At 42.9% G+C, this 27,938-nt stretch overlaps 1 protein-coding gene across 2 annotated transcripts; it reads left to right on the forward strand.

Annotated features, from left to right (window-relative positions):
* The first annotated feature begins 1,164 nt into the window (after nt 1-1,164).
* On the forward strand, nt 1,165-26,131 carry Nfu1 (NFU1 iron-sulfur cluster scaffold). 2 transcript variants are annotated; one of them, XR_003487522.2, is made up of 9 exons: nt 1,165-1,307; nt 3,106-3,203; nt 6,078-6,213; nt 9,238-9,304; nt 10,697-10,811; nt 17,712-17,772; nt 20,090-20,264; nt 24,028-24,144; nt 25,787-26,131. XR_003487522.2 is itself a non-coding variant. In XM_027428623.2 (8 exons), exons 1-8 carry the CDS (start codon nt 1,249-1,251, stop codon nt 24,070-24,072), a joined length of 756 nt encoding a protein of 251 aa, XP_027284424.1. In that variant the 5' UTR covers nt 1,165-1,248; the 3' UTR covers nt 24,073-24,399. The 2 variants fall into 2 exon arrangements, 1 of the variants encoding a protein (XP_027284424.1); XM_027428623.2 differs by lacking the exon at nt 25,787-26,131 and having other exon boundaries at nt 24,028-24,399.
* The last annotated feature ends 1,807 nt before the right edge of the window (nt 26,132-27,938 follow it).

Here is a 27,938-nt window from a genome sequence, read left to right on the forward strand (position 1 = left end):
CCCTGTCACAAGGGAGAGCCTGCCTGCCTATTTCCAACTGTGAAGAAAACAACCAGGATGGTATTTGACTGAACTTAACTGAGCTTGACTTAACAGGATTCAAGAACTGGCGACATGCTGTGTCCAGAACCAGTGTTCACAACCCAGGGCCCCAGAGTCCTGCTGTAATGCACGAGTGAAACCAAAGTTGCCCACATTTCCTGAGAACTTATCTAAGTACAAACCTCTAACTGCTTCTATGATTTCTTTTTTAGTTTCTGGAGACAGGGTCTCACTATGTAGACCAGGCTAGCCCCAGACTCTCAGAGATCTGCCTCCTCCTCCCTGAGTGCAGTGATTAAAGCCATGTGCCACCACATCTGGCTAGTTTTATGATCTAAGGTTCTTAAGTGTTGCCAGGTGGTGGCAGCACACACCTGTAACCCCAGCTCTTAGGAGGCAGAGGCAGGTAGGTGGATCTCTGTGTGTCAAGGCCAACCTAGTCAAAGAGCAAGTTGGGGCAGCTAGGGCTACACAGAGAGAAACCTTGTCATGAAAAATCCAACAAACAAAATACCTCAATTGTTTGGTGTTTTAAGGTTGCAGTAGCTGCCAAAGCTGCTTTCTTACCTGAGACTGCAGTGAAGTAGGATTAAAACAACAACAAAAAAAATTTTTTTGAGACAGGATCTCACCGTGATTGGCCTCAAATTCATGGGTGATCCTCCCGAATCAACCTTCTTTGTGCTAGGATTAGGAATGTGTGGCACCACAACATTTGTAAAATTTTTAATGAACCAAAAGTTGACTAATAAGTCTCCATTGCATCTAGGAAAGAATATGTCTCAAAGAAAACGATGGTGATAGCCAAACATGCATCCTATGGGCAAATGATTAAGATTCAAATTGGCTTAACGGAGTTGCTTCCTAGTTTACCCGCATATTAGCATCCTAATCCTTAAAAGCTGAGGATGTGGGAGCTAAATGGAAGTGGGGAAACTGGGAGTGTGTGTGGGGGGCGGGGACTGTAATCAGGATATATTATGTAAGAAGAAAAAAATTTCTATTTTCAGTAAAAGAAGGAAATAAAAAGATGGCCTGTTCTCTGCCCCTCCCCCCCAGCCCCGTCCTTCCTTGATTCACCCGCAGCACCGCCCTCCATCTGTAGGGGGCGCACTCACCGTGACCTCCCACTTCCCAAGGCCTGAGCCTGCATAGGATTTGGAGACTAAGGAGGCGTGTGCGCGCAGGCGCACGGGCACTGAAAACATGGCGGCGGCCGAGCGGGCGTGGGGAGCTGCAGCTGGTGTAGCTCGGCTGTGCAGGCGGTAGGTGTAGGCGCCGGGGCCAGCAGTTCCCTGTCGCCGTCCTCTCACAGGGAGGGGACCGGTGTCTGACAAAGTCTTCTCCTGACTCCAGAGCCCGAGGCCCGGCCACCCTCCACCGACGTCCGGTCCCCTTGTAAAGCCCGTGGGGATGTGGCACCGAAGGGAAGAACGTCCCGGGGTCGTCCCCTTCCCTTTCCCAGGAGGCACATGCAAGGTCACGGTGGCTCGGAGGGAAGCGACTCGAGCGAACCCACCGCCCAGGCCTATGCAGGCCATGTCCTGGTCCTCTTCAGAGCCACCCTGATTCTGACTTCCTCAGATACCTGTCAGACCCAAGTGTGACTCCTCTAGAAAAGGACCTAAAAATGCATTTCATGAGCTGGGCATGTGGGCCCACCCCCGTTATCCCAGCACTTGAAAGGTCAAAGCCAGCCTGGATTATAGGAGACCCCTGTTTTAAAACTCCTAAATGCATCTCATAAAAGTAGCAGATTAGCAGAAGCATTTTGTGGTTGCTCCCCCTCCCCCTGTTCTCGATGACGTCTCTTGAATTACTTTGCTCTAGGTTTTTTAGAATTCAAACCTTCCTGCCAGAGTGCACTTCTGAGTTACCCACTCTGCTGCTTTTCTCAGGGTTCTGGAATGCCAACCAGGCAGCCAGGCTTACACAGTGAGACCCTGTCTCAAAATTTAAAAAAAAAGCAACTGAAGTGAGAGCTGGAACACTTTTCACTGCTAAAATGCCCTTTTATTCCTTTTCTAGCAGTTGTTATTTTCAAAGCTTTCTTTGTTTTTACTCAATGACGCCTTGAAAGTACCCAGTCAATGCTCCCTTAACAGAGAGAAACGAAGTCCCACCACTGGGTTAATGTTTCCCATTAAGCATATAGGTTGTTGGCTGCCCTTGCAGTGTCGAGGCAGTAGTTTGTTTTCTATCAGACTTTAGACTTTGAAATGTTGGAATAAAAGTGACTATCCTTAATCTTAAGTATTTCCTCCAGCAGAGTCCCTAACTTTAGATTTGGGACATTTGTGTTTAATACGATATCATGGGATAGAAACCTTACATGATGAGGTCAGGTATGGGATGAGTCAAAGCTTAGACTACTTCAGAGTTTCTCTCAGGGGTGCTCATTCTCTACTTTCTTTCATTTTTCTTTTCTTTCTTCCCAAAGCTGGGACCCTCAAACCAGGGCCTTTGCAAATGCTAGGCAAGCCCTGTACTGCCGAGCTGCATTCCCACCCAGCCATTGCTTCTTAACTGGCGGCCCAGTTCTCTCCTGGTGACAGTGAATGAGACAGAAACAGGGAAGCTTTTCGTTGTACACATGGTCCCCCTTACCTGTTTTTAGTCACAAGACTTTTAGTCACGAGACAGTGGACAATGATGAGCTATCATGCAGATGCTGGACACCAAAAACAGACCATCTGCAAGAGCACCAAGTGCATTTAACTGCAGAGCCATCTCTCCAGGCCTCTGGTTTTTTGTTTTTTAATTTTATATTATTTGCTGAAGTAGAAATAATGTTGCAGATAGAAAATGGAAAGTTAACTCTATTTTTATTGCTGCTTTTGTTTAAATCTTAGCTGTCTTATATATACAAGAGAAGTGTAGATGGACTTTAAAAGGTCAGGTTTCTTGCTGGGTGTAGCACTCATGTCTATGATTCCAGAAGTAGTGAAGCAGAGGTAAGAATATCACAGATGTTCATGAAGCCATCTAGCTACACAGTGATACCCTGTTTCAAAACAAAACAGATTGGATTCCTTACCTAGTCATTGTTTGTTTTACATGTAGGTTCTGTCATGTGACTCCGTACACCTTTAAGAAACAACCTCTGCACCAATATGTGCGAAGACCACCTTTCCTGATGTGTGCACCCTTGTTTAACCCAGGTACAGTTTAACCTCAGATAACACTGTGTTGCAGAAACCATCTGATGGAATAGTGCCGGAGCTAATGGTCATAAAAGACAAATGTTAAAGGTTTCTTTAAAATTTTTTTGTTACATTCATTTGTACATGTGAGAGTGTGCCACATGGCATATGTGGAGGACAGAGGTGCTTGAGCTGGATCTCTCCTTCGACCATGTGGGTTCTGGGGATTGAGCTCAGGTCTTTAGCCTTGGTAGCAAGCAAGCACCTTTACCTGAGCCATCTCACCAGCTCAAGAGTCAGTCAGTCTTCTATTCAGAGGCTTATTAAAAGGATCCAGTGATTAGTTAATTAGTTGGAGGACGTTATCTGTAGACTTGTGAAATCTCTAAGTCTTGTAAATACACTTTTTAGAACATGGGTTGCTCAGTAAATGATTTTATTTATTTATTTATTTATTTATTTATTTTTTGGTTTTTCGAGGCAGGATTTCTCTGTGGCTTTGGAGACTGTCCTGGAACTAGCTCTTGTAGACCAGGCTGGTCTCGAACTCACAGAGACCCTCCTGCCTCTGCCTCCCGAGTGCTGGGTCAGTAAATGATTTCTAAAATGAAATGTTATTTAAAAAAAAAAAAAAAAGAAGAAGTTACAAGTGAATTCGTGTTTGAAAGAATCATGTGGCCAGGCTGTGGTGGCACATGCCTTTAATCCCAGCACTTGGGAGGCAGAGGCAGGTGGATCTCTGTGAGTTCGAGGCCAGCCTGGTTTACAGAGTGAGTTCCATCACAGAGAAACCCTGTCTCAAAGAACCAAAAAACAAAACAAAAACCAAAAAAAAAACAACTCCAAAAGATTGTGTGTTTTTAAGCTATTACTTTCTTTTTCTATTTCTATAGGGATATCTGTACATCTGTAAATTCCTGTCTTTTATCCAAACCTAGCATCTGATTTTGAATGTAACTTGAAATGTGAGCACTGCAGTGTAATTGGGGAAGCTTGGAGAGAGGTGGGTGTGTGTGGCTTGGTGTGGTCAAGGATTAGCCTCTCTCTCTCTTCATGCTACCTTGCACACCTGTGGCCATGTTCTGTGATGAGGCTAAGGGTGGCTGAGAGCATGACTTGAGTCAGGAAGAGCTCTTACCTCTTCTGTTGACTGGAGATGAGTTATGGTTGTCTATGGCCTGCATGTTTCCTTGGATCTCAAAATGCCTTAGATGCAAATACTGAGTAACTCAGCAGGTCAGGTTACTTTAATTGGTTAAATTTTGTGGGCTGCACTTTGTGGTTTTTCTTGTCTTTTCCAGTTGGACACCAGTGAGTTCAGTCTTTGACAGTTCCTGTCTATGTTGTGCAGGAGCTGGTGTCTGCCTGTTTAGGGATCTGTGTAACACCACTCTCCAAAGGGAAAGAAGTGTCTCACATGAGTTTTTATCTTGTCCTAACTCAGGGCACTTTCAGAAGTTCCCATTGGATGTCAGAGCTAGGAGTAGACTTATTTATTACTTACTTTTGAGATTGTATTTTAATTACAGTGTTTCCCCCTTCCCTATAAACCCTCCATATACCTCTTTCCACTCTTCTTCAAATTCATGGTCTCTTTTTTATCAGTTGTTATTACAAGAATATATCTATTTGTATATACATGTATATTCTTAAATATAACCTGTTAAGTCCATATAATGTTATTTGTATATATGTGGAGTTGTTCTTAAAATATCTAATTAAGCCAAATTTAAAATACAATTGGAATGGTTTTTGTTGAATATCTATTCAGATTAATATTGAAGTAGCTTACTTATGTTAAAAGAGAAAAGTTGTATGTGGATATTCTATTTTTCTTAATCTTTAGTCCCCTGGTATATATAGATTTATGGGTTGTTCAGTTTAGTTTGGTTTTTTAGAGGATCTTGTTAAGATTCCAAGACTAGCCTGGAATTTGCTGTGTAGCTGAGACTAGCATGAACTCAGGGTCCTCTTGCTCAGCCTCCCAAGCTGGGGCTGCAGGCACTGGGCAACTACATTTATCTGAGTCTGCCTTTCAAATAAAGTTTTGTTTGGTCTCTGTTTTTGCATGTATAGTTTCATCCTTGGGTATTTCTAAAACCTTCTTTTCTGTAGACCTGATTACTCCAGTGTATTGGGAGAAAGCCACATTTAATCCTTCAGATTCAGTAGAGTGCCTAATGAGTACAGAGACTTTAGTTACCAGTAAATTATTCAGACAACAAAAAGTGAAGCCAGACTTGGTAGCCCACACTTTTCATGCCAGCACTCTGTAGGCAGAGGCAGACAGATCTCTATGAGTTCAAGGACAGCATGATCCCCATAATATAGTGAGACTCTATCTCAAACAAACATCAAACAACCCTACAGAAGATGACTCGTTCAGAACAGAAAGAAGTGGCAGTCTTTCTTTAGAGTTTTATTCAGAAACTGTTCCCTGCAAAGCAGGTTTCTTGACTGGAGGCACAGGCCTTTTAATGACATGCTTGAGCATCGACATTCAGACATTTTAACTTCTTAGTATTTCTCTGAGCAGCTTTGGAAATAAAGCTTGTGGGCTCCCCACCCCCTAATTTTTCTTCTGTTTATCTAAAAATGAACACTTTGGGGGGCTAAAGAAGTTTCTCAGTGGTTAGAGCACTTGCTACTGTTGGAAAGGGCGAGGTTTGGTTCCCAGCATCCATACGGTAACTTACAGCCGTCCATGACTCCGTTCTAGAGGTCCGATGGCCGCCTCTGGGCTGCACAGCACCACAGACACATGCTACATACACATACATGCAAGCAAAACATTTACACATATAAAATAAAAAAAATAAATCTTAAAAAAAGCACTTCGTTGTCCATAACTTAAACAGTTTTTTCTAGCATAACACTCTTTTTCTTTTTTAGTGCGATTCATGTTTATTCAAACACAAGACACCCCAAATCCCAACAGCTTAAAGTTTATACCAGGAAAGCCAGTTCTTGAGACGAGGACCATGGACTTCCCCACGCCAGCCGCAGCTTTCCGCTCCCCTCTGGCCAGGTACTGTTTGTGCTGGCTAAAAGCACAGTGGCCCTCTGTGGTTTAGACAGCCTCACAGCTGGGACATTTGTTTGCAGATTGTATTTAGAAGAGTTGAGTTGAAATTACAAAAGCTTTCTCCTGGGAGTGTATTTGATAGATGGATAGCATGAATACTTAAATTTTAATTAATTTTTACTTAAAGAAATTCACCAAATGGGTAATTATGATAAATTTTTGATCCAGACCTTTAGAACTCTAAATGCTAAAAATTTGTGTGTGGCCAGGTGGTGGTGGTAGTGAATGCTTTTAATCCCGGCACTCCGGAGGCAGAGGCAGGTGGATTTCAGTGAGTTCGAGGCCAGCCTGGTATAGAGAGTGAGTTCCAGGACAGGCTCCAAAGCTACAGAGAAACCCTGTCTCAAAAAAACAAAAATAAAGTATGTTATTGTGTGTATGTGGGTGTGTGTGGGGTGTTAGTTTGTGTGGATGTGTGAATGTGCGTGCACACAAAGTCCAGAGATTGCCCTTGGATGTCTTCTGTCACTCTCCATCTTAGTTTTTTAGACAGGTTCCTTCTGGGAACCTGCTGCTCACTTACTCAGCTAGCCTGGCTGACCAGAAAGTCTGCCTCTCAAGCACTGGGGTTAAAGATGCATACTACCATGCCCAACTGTTTACATGTCTGCTAGGGATCTGAACTCGGATCTTCTTGGGCATGTGCTGTGTACTTCATCCACTGAACTGTTTTCTCCAGCACTTTTCAAATGTTTTGAGATGGGAGATGGCCGTCTCTTATAGCCTAGGCTGGTCACAAGCTCACCATGTAACTAAAGTTGGCCTTGAATTCCTGGTGCCTCCAGTTCCTAGGTGTTGGGATTACAGATGGCTGCCACTGTGCCCAGCTGAAAACTCTGATTTTCAAAGGCTATGAGAAGGTGCTCCTTTAATTTCATAAGAAAGAGTAACTAAGTTTCTAGGTTTTCATTCAGATGAAATGAATGAAATGATGGCCTTGTCAGATGTGGCATGACCTTTCACGAGAAACATGTTAAGTGTGTGTCAGAGTAATAAATGAAGTACACCAAGCCTCTTCTGAACCTAGGGCTAGAGCAGTCATTTACACTGAGAAATGCTAGAGTCAATAATAAATAGCTGTAATTCCTGCTTGCTTGCTTTTTCTCCTCACCACCGTCTGTCCTTCTTTCCTTCCTCCCTTCCTTCCAACCCCCTCCCTCTCTCCCTCCCTTCCTCCCTCCCTTCCTCCCTCCTTTCTCTCCCTCCTTCCCTCCCTCCCTCCTTCCCTCCCTCTCCTCCCTCCCTTCCTTCCCCCTCCCTCTCTCCTTCCCTTCCTCCCTCCCTCCTTCCCTCCCTCTCCTCCCTCCCTCCCTCCTTCCTTCCTTCCTTCCTTTCTTCCTCTTTGTTGTGTGCCAGAAAGTGATTGACTCCTGGGCCTTTTACATGCTAAATATGTGTTCTGCCACTTAGTTGCACCTTAACACAAAATTAAATATCTACCCTCATACTGCTTGCCAAGCACATTTAGAAACCAGCATAGATAATTTTCTGTGCATGGCCTGTATTCTGTGTACCTCATTGAGGGCAGGCAAAAGTGAAGCCCAGAAATAATTTTTCAAATTTCTAGTTGATAAAGTATACCATTTTTCTAACTTAAGCATGCTATTACTCAGAATGCACAAGAACATTTATTTTTCATGCTTTTGATACAAATAACAGTTAGAAATGTGTATATTATAATTATGCACATACCTGTGTGTACGCGTAGAACAAGGTATTTCCATCCTTTGCACTTGTACAATAGGTAAAAGGTGAGGTGGTTAACAGCACTTGCTACTCTTGCAGAGGATTCAGGTTCAGGTTTCCAGCACTTAGGCAGCTCACAGCTTCCTGTACCTCCAGCTCTGAGGGGATCCAATGCCCTCTTCTTGCCTCTTCTGATTCTGCACTCATGTGCATACACATAGACACACATGGGGCCACATAAAATAAAATAAAGAATTCTTTAAAAAGTAATAGTAGGTAATAGGCATTCTCATATTTTTCATTTCTTTGTTTTGTTTTTTGTTTTGGTTTTTCGAGACAGGGTTTCTCTGTGGCTTTGGAGGCTATCCTGGAACTAGTTCTTTAGACCAGGCTGGTCTCAAACTCAGAGAGATCCTCCTGCCTCTGCCTCCCAAGTGCTGGGATTAAAGATATGGCCACCACCACCCGGCCATTTATTTTTGTTATTTAGTTTTATTTTGTTAAATATAATGAAGTCCTCATCACTATTTGATTTCAGAGCTCCATACTTTGTTTTTATTTTTAAAAAGAACATAACTTCAGGAAACACACAGGCACACAAGGTTTGCCTAGGGGTGTTTTTTTGTCTAGTATTATTAGTCTAGTTGTACACACATTCATGCAAGCAAGCAAAACACTCACACATAAATAAGTCTAAAAACTAACATTTGCAAAAAGACATACATCTTCTCTGTCTCTCTGTGTGTTTTACAATACTGGAGATTGAATCTAGGGCCTTGGGCATGCCAAGCAGGAGGAGCTTACCACAGGTCTACAGTCCTAGGCCAGGACCTAACATATGTTAAGTGAAGAAACCCTCCTCCTAAACAAAAACAGTACCTGACTCCATGAATGTTCCTGGAGAAACACACACCAGAAAGACAACCTAGGATTTTGATTTCTTGATTAAGTTGATTTTAACTTTTTAGTGTTTTTGCTCTTTTGAGATGGGTTCTCAGCAGCTCAGGCTGGCCTTGCACTACTGATCCTTTGCTATGCTATGATGTTGTTTTTATTTTTTAATTGTAGCTGCCTTTTAAGCTATGGCTATCCTATTTAGCAACTGCCTCTCTGCTGCCACCTAGAGTGAGGCAGGTGGCTGTAGGGTGAGAAGGAACCAGGCCATCTTAAGTCAGTAGCATTCTAGCCAGGGACAGTCTGTGGAGGCTTTGTAACGTTGCTCTTCACTTCTGCATATGTTTATCATCTTTCATAACATTTTTTCCTTTTCTGTGTTCACAGGCAGTTATTCAGGATTGAAGGAGTAAAAAGTGTCTTCTTTGGGCCAGATTTCATCACAGTCACAAAGGTACCGTTTTGAGTATAAAGCTAGACTAGCTGGCTTTCAGCTTTTTCTGGGTCCAGTGCCCCTCTCCAGTAGTTTCATTGTTTTTTTGGCTTTCAATCTTCTCTTCTTTGGTTTTCCATAGATAGTCTTGCTGTGTAGTCCAGGCTGGCCTGAAACCTGTGGCCTTCCATCCTTTGTCCCCCTGTTTCTGGCATTATAAACATATGCCACCCTAGAATTTTTATTCTTAATATACTATGGTTTTTAATATTTAATATTAAAATCTCAGGTGAGGGGCTGGAAAAGTAGCTCCGCAGTTAAGGGCACTGGCTACCCTTGAAGAGAACCAGGTTAGATTCTTGGCACTCACATGGCTGCTCATAGCCCTCTATAGCTCCAGTTTCAGAGACCTAGTACTCTCTTCCAACCTCAGTGGGCACCAGCCACACACATGGTACATAGACACACATACAGGCAAAACATTCATGCACAAAAAGTAAGTAAATACATAAAAAGAATCTCAGGTGATATTTACATCATAGATTTGTCAAGTTAATGAAGGGCATTTTCTAGCTGTAGTTAATTATGACTGAGGTGTAACTATAATCCAGTAGCCTCATCCATTCAGATAAAATCCTTGACCCTCAGTGGACTCAGTGCAGTGTCCAGGTTTATAGGGCTAGCTCCCAGCAGGACAAAACCTTGGTAGGACTAGAATTTCAGCTTCCAGGTCACTAGAATACAATTTGTTTTATTTTTTATAAAATTTAAGTGAATTAAACTTTTTTTTATTATGTGTCTTATTTTGGGTGTGTGTGCTTGTGTTCAGTCGTGTACATGGAGACCAGAGGACAGTGTACAGGAAGCAGTTATCTCCTTCTACCATGTGGGTCCCTGGGATTGAACACAGGCTGCCAGACTTGGGGACAAGTACTTTTACCCACTGAGCCATCTTGCCTGCCTGCCCCTCACTAGTGTTTTTACTAATTCCTCCTGTGAGTGGATGGAGTAAAGTCAAGCGCATATTATGAACAAATGGCATATGCCATATATCTGTCAGATGCCAGAGTGCACACGCGCCCTGTCTGAAGCGGGTGTGCTTGCTCGTTCTTTTGACACATGTGCATGCAAGACTAATTTCAGATACGTGTGTATATTTGCATAGTTGACTGTCCTGCAGCAATACTGTGAGCTGGGCCATGTGGCACAAGCCTTTAATCCCAGTGCTCAGGAGGCAGAGGCTGGGGGATCTCTGTGACTCCAGTGTCAGTCTGGTCTACAGAGTGAGTTCTGGGCCAGTTAGAGATCCATGGTCAGACCCTGTCTCACTAGAATAAAGAAAAGATTCTTGAAGATCTGGATTTGTTTTGCACTTGGCTGGAAATGCAACATGTTTCTTCAACATGATTATAGGAAAATGAAGAATTAGACTGGAATTTACTGAAACCAGATATTTATGCAACAATTATGGACTTCTTTGCGTCTGGCTTACCTCTAGTGACTGAGGAAACACCCCCAGGAGAAGCAGGTAGTGTTGTGCTTGCCTTTTTTTTTTTTTTTTTTTTTTTTTTTGGATTTCCTACTTCATTCACATTTGCCTTGATTTCAGAAGTGACCAGAATACAGATTTTAAATATTTTTATTAGAATATATTAATTATACATAATTATGGGTTTCATTATGGCATTTTATGTGTGTAATGTGTTTAGATCATAATCACCTTCTATTACTCTTTCCTTGTCTTCCTCTTTTGATGATTCTCTTCCTCTTGCCTTCTAGCCCCACTTCTGCTCTCATGCCCCTTGTGTGAGTGACTCATCGAGGCCTGGTAGGGTCGCTTACAGGAGCACAGGTCATGTTACCTGCTGGAGCATGGGTACCTTCCCACGTTCCTTCTTCCCAGCAACCATTAACTTCATGTAGGTCTTCAGGGAGGGTGGAGCCTCATGGGACCCACTTCCTTCCATGATCTGAGATAAAAATAACAGTTTTAAAAATTATTTTTTATTTGACAAGTATGAGTGTTTTGCCTGTGTACTACCATGTGTGTGCCTGTGCCAGAGGAGGCCAGAAGAGGACAGCAGATCTCCCAGAACTAGAGTTAGAGACAGTTGTGAGCCACCATGTGGGTGCTAGGAACCAAACCTAGGTCCCCTGGAAGAGCAGCCAGGTAGCATTCTATAGCTCTCCACCGAATCCTCCAGCTCTTAGGTTCCTTCTGCTCCTCCCCCAACACTCCATGATGCTCTCTGAATCTTGTTGGTAAAGATGTCCCATTTAGGACTGAGCATTCAACAGCCACTTAGGCTCGGCATTGACAAGTTTACCTACTGCATGAAGAAGCTTCCCTGACAACTGAAACTAACCTGTGGGAAGAAACAGGATTGTTTAAAAGGAAATAGGTGAGCATGTCATGCCCTTTAGTAAAACAGCTGTAGCCTCCCCACAGGTACCTCTGGCCTCCCGGTCACGGGTTTTTGACTAGGTTACAGCAGCAGGTCTGACTTCCTCCTGTAGAGTTGGCCTCCTTTCCAAACAGAGCAGTTGGTTAGCCTATATCAGGCTTGCCACGTTTCACCAGTGGACACATGTGGCCTGGTTAGGCAGTAGTGTAGCACGTGGGGCCCATAGCCAAGTAAGATGGTTGACACAATTGTCTCCCAGCAGCCTGTGTAGCACCTTGTGGCACTGTGAACTAGCCAGCAGGAAGGGGACTTCAGCAGGGGGATCTTACCATCCATCTGATGAACAGCCAAGAGCATGGGAATATTTTTAATCACTGATTGTATTTGGCTCAGGAACCCATTCTAAATGGGACAAAGCTTTGTATATACTGTTCTCTCAAATTATTTTTGGTTTTTCAAGACAGGGTTTTTCTGTGTAGCCCTGGATGTCCTGGAACTCACTGTGTGGACCAGGCTGGCCTTGAACTCACAGAGCTTTACCTGCCTCTGCCTCCCAAGTACTTGGAATAAAAGTATGCATCACCACTGCCCAGCTGTTTTCTCAGTTTTTAATATTTGTGTGAACACTGAATGTATTATGCAAAATAAAATTTTTAACTATGAAAAATGTTGAGAATTCAGAAAAATCATGTGTTAGGCATGTACTTGCTTCCACTTAGATTTAACAGAGGTTAGCATTTTCTGGAAAAGGTTGCCAAGAAACAAGTAAATGTTTATTTTCCCATAGTTGCTCTGGATCCATTTTTAAATGAAGTATTAAGGACACAAACCAGTGTGTGGTGGTACACACTTATGATCCCAGCACATGGGAGGCAGAGACAGAAGTATTGCTCTAAGTTCATGGTCAGCCTGTTTTATGTGGCAAGTTCCAAGACAGCCAAGGCTTTCCATTGAAAGCCTGTTTCAGAAAAAACGAGGTGGAGGAGAGAAAGAGAGCGAAAGAAGAGGTAATGTTTTGTATCCTCCTTTGCTGCTGTGTGTGAGCTTGGTTGGTTTGCATTTTACTGTGCCTGTAGGATAAGCTGAAATGAATAGGTAGAATTGGTTTCTGTAAGGCGGATTTTTCCTCATTGGTGTCTGGTCCCCTTGCTCTGAAAATACACAAACTTTCAAAGGTAACATGCATATCTGTATTAACACGAGTATAGACTGTGCATTGTACACAAGCCAGCCAAAGATGATTTTTTGTTTTATTTTTGAGCAGGTAAAATATCTATCAACTGCCTTGTAGTTTATGTTTATTTCTTTGTGTCTGTAGCCAGGATTTTCAAGAGCTCTACCCTGATCAAATTTGATCTCTATCAACATTGAATGAATCCACAGCCTTTCATTTTCTGTGGAAACAAAGGCATAACCTCTTCCCCAGTGAAACTTATTTTTTGACTTGCATTTTGAAGTTAAGACATTTTTAAAATATGTAGGTTGGTTTAATTTAATAGTTTTTCTAATCCAGTATCTCTCGGCAGCTATTGTTTGCTCATCAGCAATAAAAAATTTAAAGACAACATAATAACATACAGGATCCAGATTGTATCTATTTCCCATTTCTATGTAGCTTGTTCATTTTTATTGCTTTACTTTCTTTAAATACTTTATTATTTTTAACTATTCATGTATTTGCTTGTTTGTTTGTTGTTATGGCTGTCTATACCCTTTTACTTTCTTAAGCCTACTGACATTGTAAAACAAACTGTAACCTGTATAGAGGGTTTTTTTTTCCTGTCTGTACCTGCTTTGCTGCATATCTGTAACTTTTCCTGTTTGCAGGAGCAGAATCTTAAACCTCCACACAGCTTAGCTCATGGTGATCTGGTGGCTGAAGCCCACAGGCTGTGGCCAGGAGACATGTCTCTGTACCACAGCCTATATGAACTGAAGGACTAGGAAGCCACATTTGGCTTCATTTTTGTGTGTTTGGAACCTTTTTTTTTTTTTTTTTTTTTTTTTTTTAAAGGTTTCTCAGGTTTTATGTGTAAATACATGCCACCATATATAGGTGGATTTTTCTTAACTGGCATCCAGCTCCCAAATCAGAACATGGGGACTTACTGTTAATTATGAAAGCTTGGCTGATAGCTTAGGCTTATTTCTAACTAGCTCTTATAACTTAAACTACCTATTTCTATTAATTTACTTTCTGTTTCATGGCTTTGTTACCTTTACTCTGCCCATGCTCCACCTTCTTCTCAACATTCTCTCTACCCCCAAAATACTGCCTAGCTATTGGCCATTTAGCTTTTTATTAAACCAATCATAGTGACCTATCTTCACACAGTGTAAAGGAATATTCTACAACAGGTTTCCATTCTTTTTCTTGTTTTAGTGGTTTTGAGACAGGATCTTGTCCTGTAGCCCAGGTTGGCCTGAAGTTTACAATCCTGCCTCCTCTTTTGGGGGCGGGGGGGGGGGGTTTCTAGACAGGGTTTCTCTGTGTAGCTTTGGAGCCTTTCCTGGCACTCGATTTGTAGACCAGGCTGGCCTCGAACTCACAGATATCCACCTGCCTCTGCCACCCGAGTGCTGGGACTAAAGGCATGCACCACACTGCCCGGCTAGTTTCTGGTTTTTATTCTTAAACTTCAAGTAACTTGTGTTCTATCACAGCTTGCTTTTAAAGATGTAAGTTACTCATTGTAAGCCTGGTGTTAGTCAGTCCTTTTTGGAATGACTAAAGTAGAGTTAATTTGTCCCTTTACTGTGTCACTGCCTGTGCTGAGGTGCTGCACATGCTGCTGTGGACATCTGGTGCAGGCTTCTGTGCATTGTTCTTTACTGTGTCAGCTTTTGTGCTGCTGATGTCCGTTATAAATACTGCTGCTGTGGACATACTGTGTGTGTGGTGGGGGTGGGGTGTAGACTTTTCCTACAGGGAAACAGCAGCTAATTACTGTGCTCATTAGCAGTATGTAACAGTTTCTGTTTTCTTATGCTTTTGTCATCACTTCATGTCCTTTTTCTTTTTTCCTTTGAAGCCGAGAGACTCTTAGAAAGCTTGACCTTTGTTCCACCCCTGAGCCAACTTCCCAGTCCTTTTGCTCCCCTCACCCCCAAGACAGAGTCTCTCTGTGTAGCCCTAGCTGTGAGCTGAAACTCACTGTGTAGACCAGGATGGCCTTGAACTGGGGGCTGGCTTACAGTTCAGAGCATGGTGGCATGCAGGCAAACATGGTACAGGAGAGGTAACTTAGAGTTCTACATGGGGATCAGCAGGCAGCAGGAAGAGAGATACCAGACCTGGCTTGGGCATTTGAAAACTCAGTGCCCACCCCCAGTGACACACTTCTTCCAAGAAGGCCACACCTCCTAATAGTGCCACTCTATGAGTCTCTGGGGGCCATTTTCATTTAAACTACCATATAGTATGCTAGGTCTAATATGGTATCTTCTCTTATTTACTATTTGTTTTTGCAGTTCAGGGATTGAACTCAGGGCTGTGCACATGCAAGACCAGTGCTCTGCCATTGAGCCCTCTTTTTACTTTTGAGGCTGTGTCTTACTAGGCTGCCCAGGCCAACAACTATATATATATAGTTCACTCTGTAGTCCAGGCAGGTCTAACTTACTGTCATCCTGCCTTTGCCTCCTTGGAAGGTGAAATCACAGATCTGTGTCACCAGACTGGCAACATCTTGTTTTAGTTTCTTTCTTGTGGTTTGTTGTTGTTGTTGTTTTTTTTTTTTTTTTTTTTTGTATCTTGTATCATTTTATAAAGTTTCCATGTCAGTAAGTTTCCTATTCGTTTTCTTTGTTAATTTTTAAAAAGTGAGTTGTATGCCTTTTTTAATATACTGATTTAAGTAGGTTTTTAAAAAAATATTCTAGGTGGGGTGGGGAGAGAGCTTAGTCAGGGATCTGACTGAGTTCAGTCCCCAGACCCTACATCATAAAGTTGGGCGCTGTAGCTTATGTACTTGTAATGTCAGCACTGGGGAGGTGGAAACAGGCAGATCCCTGGGGGCTATCTAGCCAGCCACCTTAGCCTACTTGGCTCACATGGACATGCGCCCCCTCACCACACATGTACCTGCAGAAACAGTGCGCACGCGAGCGTGTGTGTGTGTGTGTGTGTGTGTGTGTGTGTGTGTGTGTGTGTGTGTGTGTCTGGGCTATGAAATAGTTATTACGAATTCTCCCTAATCTTGGCTAGAGGCCAGAGGTAGCTCAGTGGTGGAGTACATCCTTAGCCTGTGCACATACAGGGTTGTTCCTCAGTGCTTCGTGTATACACACACACACACACACACACACACTCACATACATACACACACACACACTACAAAGTGAAAAACAAAAGTCATATTTAAGGCTGGGTAGTGGTGGCGCACACCTTTAATCCCAGCGTTTGGGAGGCAGAAGCAGACGGAGTTTGAGGCCAGCCTGATCTACAAAGTGAGTTCCGGGATAGCCAGGACTGCTACTCTGTCTCAAAACAAACAAACAAACAAACAAAATAAAGAACAATTTAACTATGCCTACCAAAAATAAAAATACTGCAAAATTTGGCTTGGGGTTTAGCTCAGAGGTAGAGTGAGCACAAAATCCTGTGTTCAGTCCCCAGTGCCTCAGAAAGAAAGAAACCACAGGCTCACTGGCTCAGATACCCTATCAGAAGGAATTTATCCCATGAGTGTGTCTTAAGTATGCTAACATATGTTCCTAGAAGCTCAGGGTTAGAGACTGAAATGGTCAAAAAGCCGGTGAGGCAAAGCTCTACCAGAATCACTTTATAATGAGCCTTTTTTCATGTGCTGATGGAGACTGTGAAGGGCTCTAGGAGTGGTTGCACCTGTGTAAATGAACTCATGGAAATGTAGACATTCTCAGAGGAAACCCTGTCCTCAGGAGTAATACAGAGGGAGGCAGCTTAGGACTGCTGCTCTAAGAGACTATAACTCAAAGGTTAGTATAGTTTAATATAAATTATTTGTGGGGTTGCCAGGGTTCTAATATGTATTGCAGTACAGCATAATTCCCTGTATTTTCTCACAGATAAATACATTTCTTGAAAAAATTTACATTTTTTATTCAGGCATTGTTAAAACTTACATATAGCTTTACAAATTCAAGTAATAGTCAAGGGTATAGCTCAGTGGTAGAGTACGTGCTCCATGTGCAAGGCCAACATAGATTCCTCCCGGCATCATACACACATATGCACACACACACGCACACGCAGATACACACACAGACCTGCATATGCAAGCACACATTCAGACATGTACATATGTGTACATGTACATATGTACCCAGACGTGCACACACATGATAAAGCAAAGCCAAAATGAAACAGCATTCTTGGCTCAGCTTTGTAAAGTATTCAGAACTTTGCAGAAGGCCTACATCTGTATTTGATATAGTTATCTTGAAAAGTCACTAATTTGAGAAGCTGAAGATGAAAAAGATAGATACTTCATAAGTAGCTGGGCTTTTCCATCTCACACTTACAGTGAAATCAGGTGGCGTATTTCTGTCTGCTCTTTGGTCTCTGAGAGTGTAAGTTTGCTCCTCACAGGCCCCTCCTTCATTTCAGCCCGCTACACCATCAGGCTTTGGTGTAGGATGTACTCCCCTGCATTACTGAATACTGGGTGACCATTTTTCCTCGTTTTTTTCTTGTGTGAACCACATGAGCCATATCACTTTACCAAATAATGTGTCCTATGCTTTTGTTTGTTTTTTCTTTTGTTGTGTTTTGGATTTTGAGTCACTTTATCGAGTTATGTGTTCCATGTTTTTTTTTTTTGTTGTTGTTGTTATGTTTTGGATTTTGAGATAAGGTCTTACTAAATCTCGCTAGCCTAGAGCTCACTAAGTAGACCAGGATGGCCTTGAATTTATCTTATCTTCTGTATGTGCTTAAGTGCACTATGCCTAGCTGTGCTTTTATGTGAAAACCCTCCTGTTTTAATGCCTGTATAACTATAAAATTGTTTCTTGATTCCTTTATTTATAATTTTTTCTAGGTTCTGAGGAAGATGATGAGGTGGTGGCAATGATTAAAGAACTGTTGGACACTAGGATACGGTGTGTGTTAACCCCTAACAACCCCCCTCTCCCCCTTGCAATGCGGTGCTGCAGAGACAGCCCTCATTAAAGTAGCACGCTTTCACAGGAGACTGGAGCAGGGCTCCAGATAAATAGTCCGTATAAACCAACACAGGCCATCACTGCAGTTGAACTTAAAGCCTGTGCCTCGCTAATCAGTCACATTGTTAAAACTTGATCTTTAGACCAGGCTGGCCTCAAACTCACAGAGATCTTCCTGCCTCTGCCTCTGTCTCTTGAGTGCTGGGATTAAAGGTGTGCGCCACCACTGCCTGGCCAGAATAGAAGATCTTATAGTGTATAGTGCTGACAAGATGGCTTGGTGGGTAAAGGTGCCTCCCGCTCAGCGTGGCAACCAAGTTGTATCCCAGAACCCACATGGTAGAAGGAGAGAGCCAACTTCTGCAAGCTATCCTCAGCTTCCACGTGCACGCTGTGGCACTTGTGCAAGCATGCACACATACACAAGACACATGTAAAACAAAATTAAGAGGCTTGAAGGGATGGCGCAGTAGTGAAAAGCACTTACTGCTCTTCTGATGAACCCAGGTTCAGTTCCCAGCATCCATATGCTGGCTTACAACCACCTGTAATACTAATTCTAGGAGATCTGATGCCCTCTTCTGTCCTCCAAGGGCTCCTGCATCTAGGTGGTGCACATACATAATATTCAGACATACACACTTACACATAAATACCTTTTGTCAAGTTTTTAAAAGACTTTGTAGTGTGTGTATGGCAGAGTATATAAGAACTACAAATTGACAAAGAAAAAATAAAGTAGAGGCTGGAGCAAGAACATGGCAGGAGACCGTAACCAGACAGCCACTAAATGTGGAAGAGTGAAGAGTGCACATCCTTCTTTCTCATTATGTGTATCCAAATCAGTCACCCGTAAGTGGTCACTCAAACCCAGCAGACGGATTCAGCCATTTTGATTGACACCGGTGGCTGGTGAGAACAGGAAGCAGTGGTGTGCTCTCCTGTTTGGGGGCATGTAAGGGTGGGAATTCTAGGAAAGCATTTGGCACTGTTTAAATCATCACACTTTTGTTGAGACAGGTTCTCACTCTGTCATTAAGGCTAGATTGGAACTGACTTTGTAGCTCAGTCTAGCCTTGGACAATTGGTGGTCCTCCCACTGCAGCCTTCCAGTTCTAGGGTTACAGACATGAGCCACCACCCCTGGCTTACATTCAAAATCCTGCTCCAGGAGTTTTGCCCTCAAGTATATACCCAGTCATAATACCTATCCACACCAAAAGACGCACAGATGGATCTTTAGAGCCACGTTATGTGTACAAGTCAAATACTTATCAACAACAGGATAGGTAGTCAGTGCTGACATATTAGTGTAGCCATGAGACAGATAGACTCTTATCATGCTCAACAAGAACGAGTCATACGGAGAGGAAAAGAAAGTAGATATATACGAGGGCTTTAAAATTAGAATTCATGGCCAGTGAGGATGCTCAGCAGGCAAAGTCACTTGCTTCAAGCCTGCTGCCCTGAATTCCATGCCCAGAGTTATATGGAGAAGGAGGTGACTCTGGATGGCTTCACTTGCCCACACATGCAACATGCACACACACAGAGATTAATACAAATTTAATCAAAGTTACAGGCTTGGGGAGATGGCCAAGATGGTAAAGTATTTGTCATGTAAACATGATAACCTGAGTTCAGTCCCCAGGACCCACATTAAGAAAGTTGGGCATGGGCTGTGTGTTTGTAATTCCAGTGCTTTTGGCAGAAATGATTTAGCCTAATAAATGGAGTCCTCTTCAGCAAGAGACCCTTCCCCCAAAACCCTTCCCCAAAAACCCTTCCCCAAAAACCAAGGTGGACAGTGCCTAAGGAACAGCACTCAAAGTTGGCTTCTGACACATATCAATGAGCCCTGATCCATGGACCACACACACACACACACACACACAATCCATGGACTACACACACACACACACACACACACACACAATCCATGGACTACACACACACACACACACACACACACACACACACACACACACACTACACACACACACACACACACACACACACACACACACACAACACACACACACACACACACACACACACACACACACACACACACACACACACACACACACACACACACACACACACACACACACACACCACACACACACACACACACACAATCCATGGACTACACACACACACACACACACAAAACAATGAACTATCTTAATCTTTTTCATTGAAGGCATTCATCTGTTGTTTTAAATGTGTTCTGAATGTCCTGTGGCCACAGGCCTACTGTGCAGGAGGATGGTGGTGACGTGATCTACAGAGGCTTTGAAGATGGCATTGTGCGGCTGAAACTCCAGGGCTCCTGCACCAGCTGCCCCAGCTCCATCATCACCCTGAAAAGCGGGATTCAGAACATGTTGCAGTTTTATATTCCAGAAGTGGAAGGTGTAGAGCAGGTAGGCAACATTGCGGCAGTTTGGTTTTAATAGTAGAGGGGGGACCCAGTCTATAATCTACCTGTCTTTACTTGGGAAAGCCCCATAGGTGTTTCTGTTCTGGTTGCAGATGTTATAAAGGGATTCAAAACACCATGCAATTATATAGAAGAATATAAGAGTGGAGGAACTCACATAATTTACCAACCTCTTATTCCTCCCTTACTCCACTCCTCAACACCCTGTTTTCTTTTAAGATAGGTCTTGTGCTATCTGAAGTGACCTTGAACTCCCTGTGTAGCTGAGGATGGCCTTGAACTCCTGCTTCCCAAGTGCTGGGATTGCAGATTATGTGCCATTGTACCTGGCCCTTATTAAAACCTTTTATTATGTATGCATGTGCACATGTGGGATTGGTTCTGTCCTTCCACTTTGTATGGACTACAGAGATAGAATTCAGGTCATCAGCAAGTGTCTTTACCCCTAAGCCATCTTGCTAGTCCCAGTTTTTGTTTAGGGAGACAAATTACTCTCTAAAATCTAGACTGACCTGGAGCTTGCTATGTAGTTCAGGTTGGCCTGAAACTCATACCCCTCCTGCCTCAGCCTCCCAAGAGCTAGAATGACAGGCATGTGCCACAAGGAAGCATACTGTTGTACAGTGAAGTAGTACTCAATTGGGCTTCGACTGTAGCATGTTGGAATTTTTTGCCTCTAAATGTGTAAGATGTCACAGTGACTGACTACAGTGATGTTAGCTAAGAAGGAAGGCCTTACAGAAAGGCTATCAAGAAGGAGACAGTTATGGAGGTTAGAGATTTGAGAAACTCTGTGATTCTGTGACTTTAGGAGATGTCCTCTTCCAGTTGCTTAGAGACTCACTTATCTCTGAGTATTATTAAAGGCTGGCCTTTTGGTCCAGTGCAAGTTCTCATTAGTTCTCTGCTAGTGCAAAGCTTTCTGTGTATGTCAACACTGTGTGTAAGCATGGGCCGCCTGAAAGACTAGAAGCCCTGTCTGTACCTGTGTTTCTCTGCAGCAGTTCTGCTAAGTCACAAGTGTCATTTGCACATTGACAGTGAACAAGTTCTTGGAATTATTACACCAAATTTAGGAGTGATTCTGCCTAAATAGGACTTGATTTACTGAATCCTTTGCATCGGATATTGCTGAAATTGGATATAAAACATTTATTCTTTTAAAGTAAAATACCCATTTTTTAGTTTACCTCAAAGAGAAAGTAGGAGGGGAGAATTCCTCTGTTAAGTTTCTCTCTTAAGAAGCCATCCAGATTCCTGTGGCCATTTTAGTTTGTGTTATGTTTGGCTTAAGTTTTGAGATGAAGTTTTGCTTTGTTGCCTAGCTGGTCTTGAGCTCCCGGGCTAGAGTGATTCTGCTCAGCCTGCAGGTAGCTGGGACTTTTCTGCCACTGTGCCCTGCTCATTAAAACTTATTTCTACACCATTACTCCCCTCCTCCTTGTCCCTGATGCCTTTTGAAAAAAAAATAGTATTAGTTGTGGTCTAGTAGATTAACCAAGAGGAAGTGTTTTTATTCACATGTCCAGGGTGGGTACAGAATTGACTGTTACAAACTTTCATTGTCACATATTGTAGTAGGTGTGGTAAGGAAAGAAACTTTCATCGCTTTCTATAACTCTTCCTTTTCAGAGGTGTGGGCCTTTATTATCCAATAATTCATCAACTCCCAGAAGACTAGTCTTTTCTTTTTTTCCTTTAAGTATTGTTTGTTACCATTTTTTTTCCCTGAAAGTCTTCATACTTCTTTAGATTTAAAATAATTTTTATTTGAATAAAATCAAAATAGTTTGTAGTAATTTTTTCTATTTTAAGAGTTTTTTTTGTTTGTTTGTTTTCTTGTAATTCCTTTTTTAAAAAATACTCTTTCTCCAAGTGTTGGTGATGTACATTAGCCTGGAACTTAGAGATTTATATAACTCTATCTCCCAGGTGTTAGAAAAAAAGGCATGTATTCCCCTGACCTGTTTAAAAATTTTTAATTATATTTATCATGTTCATGTGTGTATGTATACATACCACAGTGGACAAAAGGAGCCTTGAAATTAAACCAATCTGTAGAAGTTTGTTCTCTTCTTCACCATGTCGGGCATGGGGGTCCAACTCAGGTCTCAGACCCATCAGCAGAAATCTCTATACTGGAGCCATCTTTCTGTTAGGCCTATTATTCCAAGGCAAGGTCTCAAGTTGTCTAATTTGGTCTACAACTTGCTATGTAACTGAAGCTTGCCTTGAACTCTGGATTCTGTGATTATAGGCATGCACTATCACACAGGATTCATTTTTGATTATGTTTATAAGAATAATTTAGTTAAACTTCAGAGAATATACTTAAATAAGATATTCTTAAGAACAAGGCAAGATAGTTAAACAGGTGAAAGTGCTCACTATGCAAGCCTGGAAACCCAGGTTCCCTCTTTGAACCCACTAAAGGTGACAGGAGAGATCTGACTCCAGAAAGTCATCCTCTGACCTCCACAAGAATGAGGCATGCACAGCACCCATCACACACACACACACACACACACACACACACACACACACACACACACACACACACACACACACACACACACACACACACACACACACACACACACACACACACTCCATCACAGCACCCTATCACACACACACACACACACACTGCACACACACATACACACACACCTCCACACACACACCACACACCCCTCACACACACACACACACCACACTCCATCACACACACCTCCATCACACACACACCCACACACACACACACACACACACACACACACACACACACACACTCCATCACAGCACCCATCACACACACACACACACACACACACACACACACACACACACACACACACCTGCATCACACACCCCTCCATCACACACCTGCATCACACACACCTCCATCACACACCTGCATCACACACAACCCTCACACACACACACACCTCCATCACACACACCTGCATCACACACCCCTCCATCACACACCCCTCCATCACACACCCCTCCATCACACACACCTGCATCACACACCCCTCCATCACACACCCCTCCATCACACACACCTGCATCACACACCCCTCCATCACACACCCCTCCATCACACACCCCTCCATCACACACCCTTGCATCACACACACCTCCATCACAGCACCCTATCTCACACACACACACACACACACACACACACACACACACACACACCTGCATCACACACACCTCCATCACACACACCTGCATCACACACAACCCTCACACACACACACACACACACACCATCACACACACACACACACACACACCATCACACACACATACCATCACACACACCATCACACACACAGATACCATCACACACACACACACCATCACACACACACCTCCACCACACACACCCACACACAGTTTTCAGAAAAGACAAAAATAAGTTACATTACTCTTTTCAAGAGGAATGCAAGCCAGTCACTTTCAGTCTGCTCAGCTGAGACTCTGCTGCCAGAGGCCTCTATTTTGAGATAAGGGAAAGGGCCTAGTTCTTTTATACATGTTTAACTACTTTTATCATCTTAGGATCCCAGGTTCTGACCGAATCTTGCGCTTTGGGCTGTTGATGGCTTTATTCCTGTTGGAGTGCTGTGTGTTGTCATAGGTTATTTCAGGCAGGCAAGGGACGTTAAGTTAAGGAAAATAACAGGTTCCTAATCTTTTTCTTAACTCTTGAATTCTTTGTTTTCTGGCTTTAGGTGATGGATGATGAGTCAGATGAAAAAGAAGCAGATTCACCTTAAATAATCTGCATTTTCTTTGGCCGAAACCTTTGGATCTAACTGTACAGAGCCTTATTAATCTCTGCAATGGAGGTTGGTTAATAAAATGTTTCCTTCCTCCAGAATGATATAAATGGAATTTGCTGCACCTCATAAGTTATTTATACCATCCTGAGTCATTGTCCACACATGTGGATTTTATCCAGGGGTATTTTTTATTTTCACTCCTCATCTCTGCTGGTTCTTCCTTTGCATGCTATGTGAAACAGCTTAAAATACATTTCCCATTTAACTCATTTGCCTTTTTAAATATACAGAAATAAACAGAAAGAATGCTTTTAAAATATACTAAAATGACTTAGTTTTCCCTATGAGATATCCAAAATTATTTTTTACTGCAGTTTTCAGTTTATTAAAAAAAACAAAAAAACACTACATAATTCTGGTTTAAAATGGCAGCTGATGATAGCCCAGATGCAGGAGCCTGTAATACCATGAGATGCACAAAGAGAAGTGCCCTGAGTACAGCCTGGGGGAGGGAGAGAAGTGCCCTGAGTACAGCCTGGGGGAGGGAGAGCAGTGCCCTGAGTACAGCCTTGGGGAGGGAGAGCAGTGCACTGAGTACAGCCCCGGGGAGGGAGAGCAGTGCCCTGTGTACAGCCCCAGGGAGGGAGAGCAGTGCCCTGTGTACAGCCTCGGGGAGGAAGAGCAGGCTGAGTGCCTAGGCCAGCCCAGAGCAGCCCATGGACAGCTCAGCTCATGAAGCCCTGGCTCCCTGTGTGAGCCTCTCACCAGTAATTCAGAATTACTGCACTCTAACAGATGGAGACAGATCATAGAGTCCTTGATCAGCAGTTTTACTGGTTTGTGATTTGTGGTAGGATGCTAAGTGTCTGCCTTCAAATCAGACAAATTGACATGTATTTTTCAATTAATTGGATCTAGAAAATAAAATCAATAGGTTGAAACAGTTGTTCTGTTAGTGGTTGCCTTATAAGGTATAATTTAATCAGGTAATAGTTTTTATTGTTGTGCCTGCCATGGTGAATGCCTGTCATCCCAGCACTCCAGGGGTGGACAGCAAGATCAGAGGGTTCAGGTCCATGGGGACTATGTGAAACCCTTTCTCAAAGAAACCAAAACATTGGTAATAAACACTCATTAGTTGTACTTAGCTAAAATAAAAATAGAAACAAAAATTTCCCAGAAATGTATAAGCTATTGTTATGTAAATATTATTGAAAATGCCAGGTTCAGGCCAGTAAAGGCAGAAGGATCACAAGTTCAAGACCAGGGTTGGCTACTTAGTAGAATCATGTCTCAAAAAAAAGAAAAATAAAGGAGAGAAAGAGTGAAATGCTGAGGATATTGTACTGATAGGATGTTTGCCTAATATATATAAAGCTCTAGGTTTTATTCCTCAGCCCAGAACAGAAAAACAGTAAATGTAGGACAATTTAATAGGTATTTGAAACCAAGATTCTTAGTTAATAGCAAGATAGGTTCTGAGATTCCTTGCTGATGGTGTAGGGTAAAGTGCTCTGCAGAATGCTCATGATTTTTCACTAGCCATTTAACTCAAAATGCTGGGTAGGGGGCTTGTATATGAGGTCATATGGGAGTAATTATGCAAAAGTAGTAAATTTCCATTGATGGTTCACTAGGCAACAGCTCCTTACAGTTAGAAACTTACTAAATCCCATTAGGTTGGTAACTATTACCCCTGTTTTAATAGGTGTGATGGTGGAGGTACAAGGTAGACATTTTCCATTGCCATGTGCACAGCCCCTGTATTGGTCTGCTTTCGGGGTTCTGGACCCTCATCACAGAGGGAGGAGGCACTAGTGCCGTCTGCTGGGTAAGGATCTTCCCTGCTTGTCTTCAGTGCAGAGCTGCAGTAGACCAGATCAGTAGGGCATGCATGTGGGTCTGTTTCACCACCAAATAGGTTCCTACTCTGCACTGCCTCTCACACTTAATGTCAGCTAATAAATCCCCCTCTCCCTCCAGTTTACATGGGTTTCTGTTGTCATTTGTAAAGTTTGGAAAAAATCAATAAAATTACTGGTTTTCCAGAGTGTGCCATGTCATGTGTAAATTATGCAGAGAATCCTCATGTGCACATTTAGATGCATACAGCTAGGGAGCCTGGCAAATTCCAAACCTGAAGGATGGAGTTGAGCTGGAGACTCGGGGGAGAGCAGATGTTCAGATCTGAAGCCTGGTGGCTCCCAAGGTCTAGCTTAGGGAGATAGGTCTTATTCTAGTAGGACCTTCAGCTAACTGGAGGAAGTCTACCCCTAGCTGTCTGTTCTAGGTCCACTGAGTGAAATGTCCATCTTGTCCAAGTCATGCTTCCAGAGTTATCTAGAATATTTGGCTAAATAACTGTATAAAATGGTCCAGATAGGTTGATACATATAATTAACCATTTCACGTCTACCCCATCATCCACTCTGAATCTTTATGAATCTCTCTAAATCGTAGTCATCAAATAGAGCCACAAGAAGGTCATACTGCCACTTAACTTGTATGCACAGCTGAAACTCTAGCTCTGGAACAGGATGCCAAGTCCTTCCTTGATAGTCTGTAGTCTGAGTGCTAGAATGTAAAGTTAACAAAGCTTTATACTAATGTAGACATACCTTATGTTACCTAAGGATATACGAGGGAAGAAAACTTACCTGAGTATAAATATATGGATATACACATATGTTTGTAAGTAAGAAACATGGTAGTTATGGGTCTCTGACTGGTCACATGCTTGTGGCTGGCATTTACTCCTATTTCATAGCTCATATTTCCTTTGCCTTCAGGAAACAACTCAGATGGGTGTGGTCATGATCTGGTGAAGCAACCCCAACCTTCTTCCTTGCTGGTGTGCCCTACTAGCAGTTCTGTCTGGATTGCATTGTTGTAGTTTTTCATTACAATTAATCATAGGGGATGGGAAATGAAAGAAATGTCCTCCTTCCAGATGCCTTCCTCCTTAGTTTTGTGAGTTAGACATTCAGTTTCTGCACGATAAGATCTTCTATTCTACCCAACACCACCGTAACTCCCTTTGCCTTTTCTGCCTACTGATTTAGAGGAAAGAGCAGCCCCGAGCAGCATGGTAGCAGCCACCTTCTGGGTCAATAGAGTCACTGTTGTGTGTCCCCATACAACTTTTCCTTCCTTGGGGACTAAGACCACCAGATCAGCAGAGCATAAGGAAGCAATAATTTTGTTTATGGGTCACTAGGGGTAATAGTGACTAATCACACCCAAATGGAACCTCTTCTCTGGACTTTTGAGCTTTGACTATGGTAGAAAGGGTCACACACACACTAGGTACAAACAGCTTTCAAGGCCCCTTGCCTTAGCCTAACTTCACCTGTCAATCCAGCTGCTTTATGTAGCTGGCTCAGTGAAGTCAATGAGCCAGGCCCACTGCTGCCCTTCAACTGTTGTGAGAAGAGTTCCCTTATCAGAGTGCTGCTGTGTGTGAGTATGGTGGGTGTAAATTTGTGGGTGGTAGGTTTTGCCAGAAGTGTTGTATGCGGGGCAGGCAAATCCTTACCTGGAGTGCTGACTCCAGTAATAAAACACCATGATGTCCATTGATGAAAGGACTGGTGCCATCTTCCAGGCTCAATGGGTACACAGAAGCATCTGCAGCCAGGTCACCTATGAAGAGTGGTGGTCTGTGTTCCTGAACCCATGGTAGTCATTTTGTGTGTGAGCCCATCTGGCAATGGCACGTGTCTGGGAAAGAGGCTGCCTGCTGTCCACAGAGAAAGTCATCTACCTCTACCCTGCTTTATTAACTTGTCCTCGGCTGAGACTCCAGGAGCTGCCACATGGGGCACATCTTCACAGTTTGTGGCTCATCAGTAATGTTTCTT

This window comes from Cricetulus griseus, chromosome 8 (genome assembly GCF_003668045.3).
Source record: "Cricetulus griseus strain 17A/GY chromosome 8, alternate assembly CriGri-PICRH-1.0, whole genome shotgun sequence".
NCBI classification, from domain to species: Eukaryota; Metazoa; Chordata; class Mammalia; order Rodentia; family Cricetidae; genus Cricetulus; species Cricetulus griseus.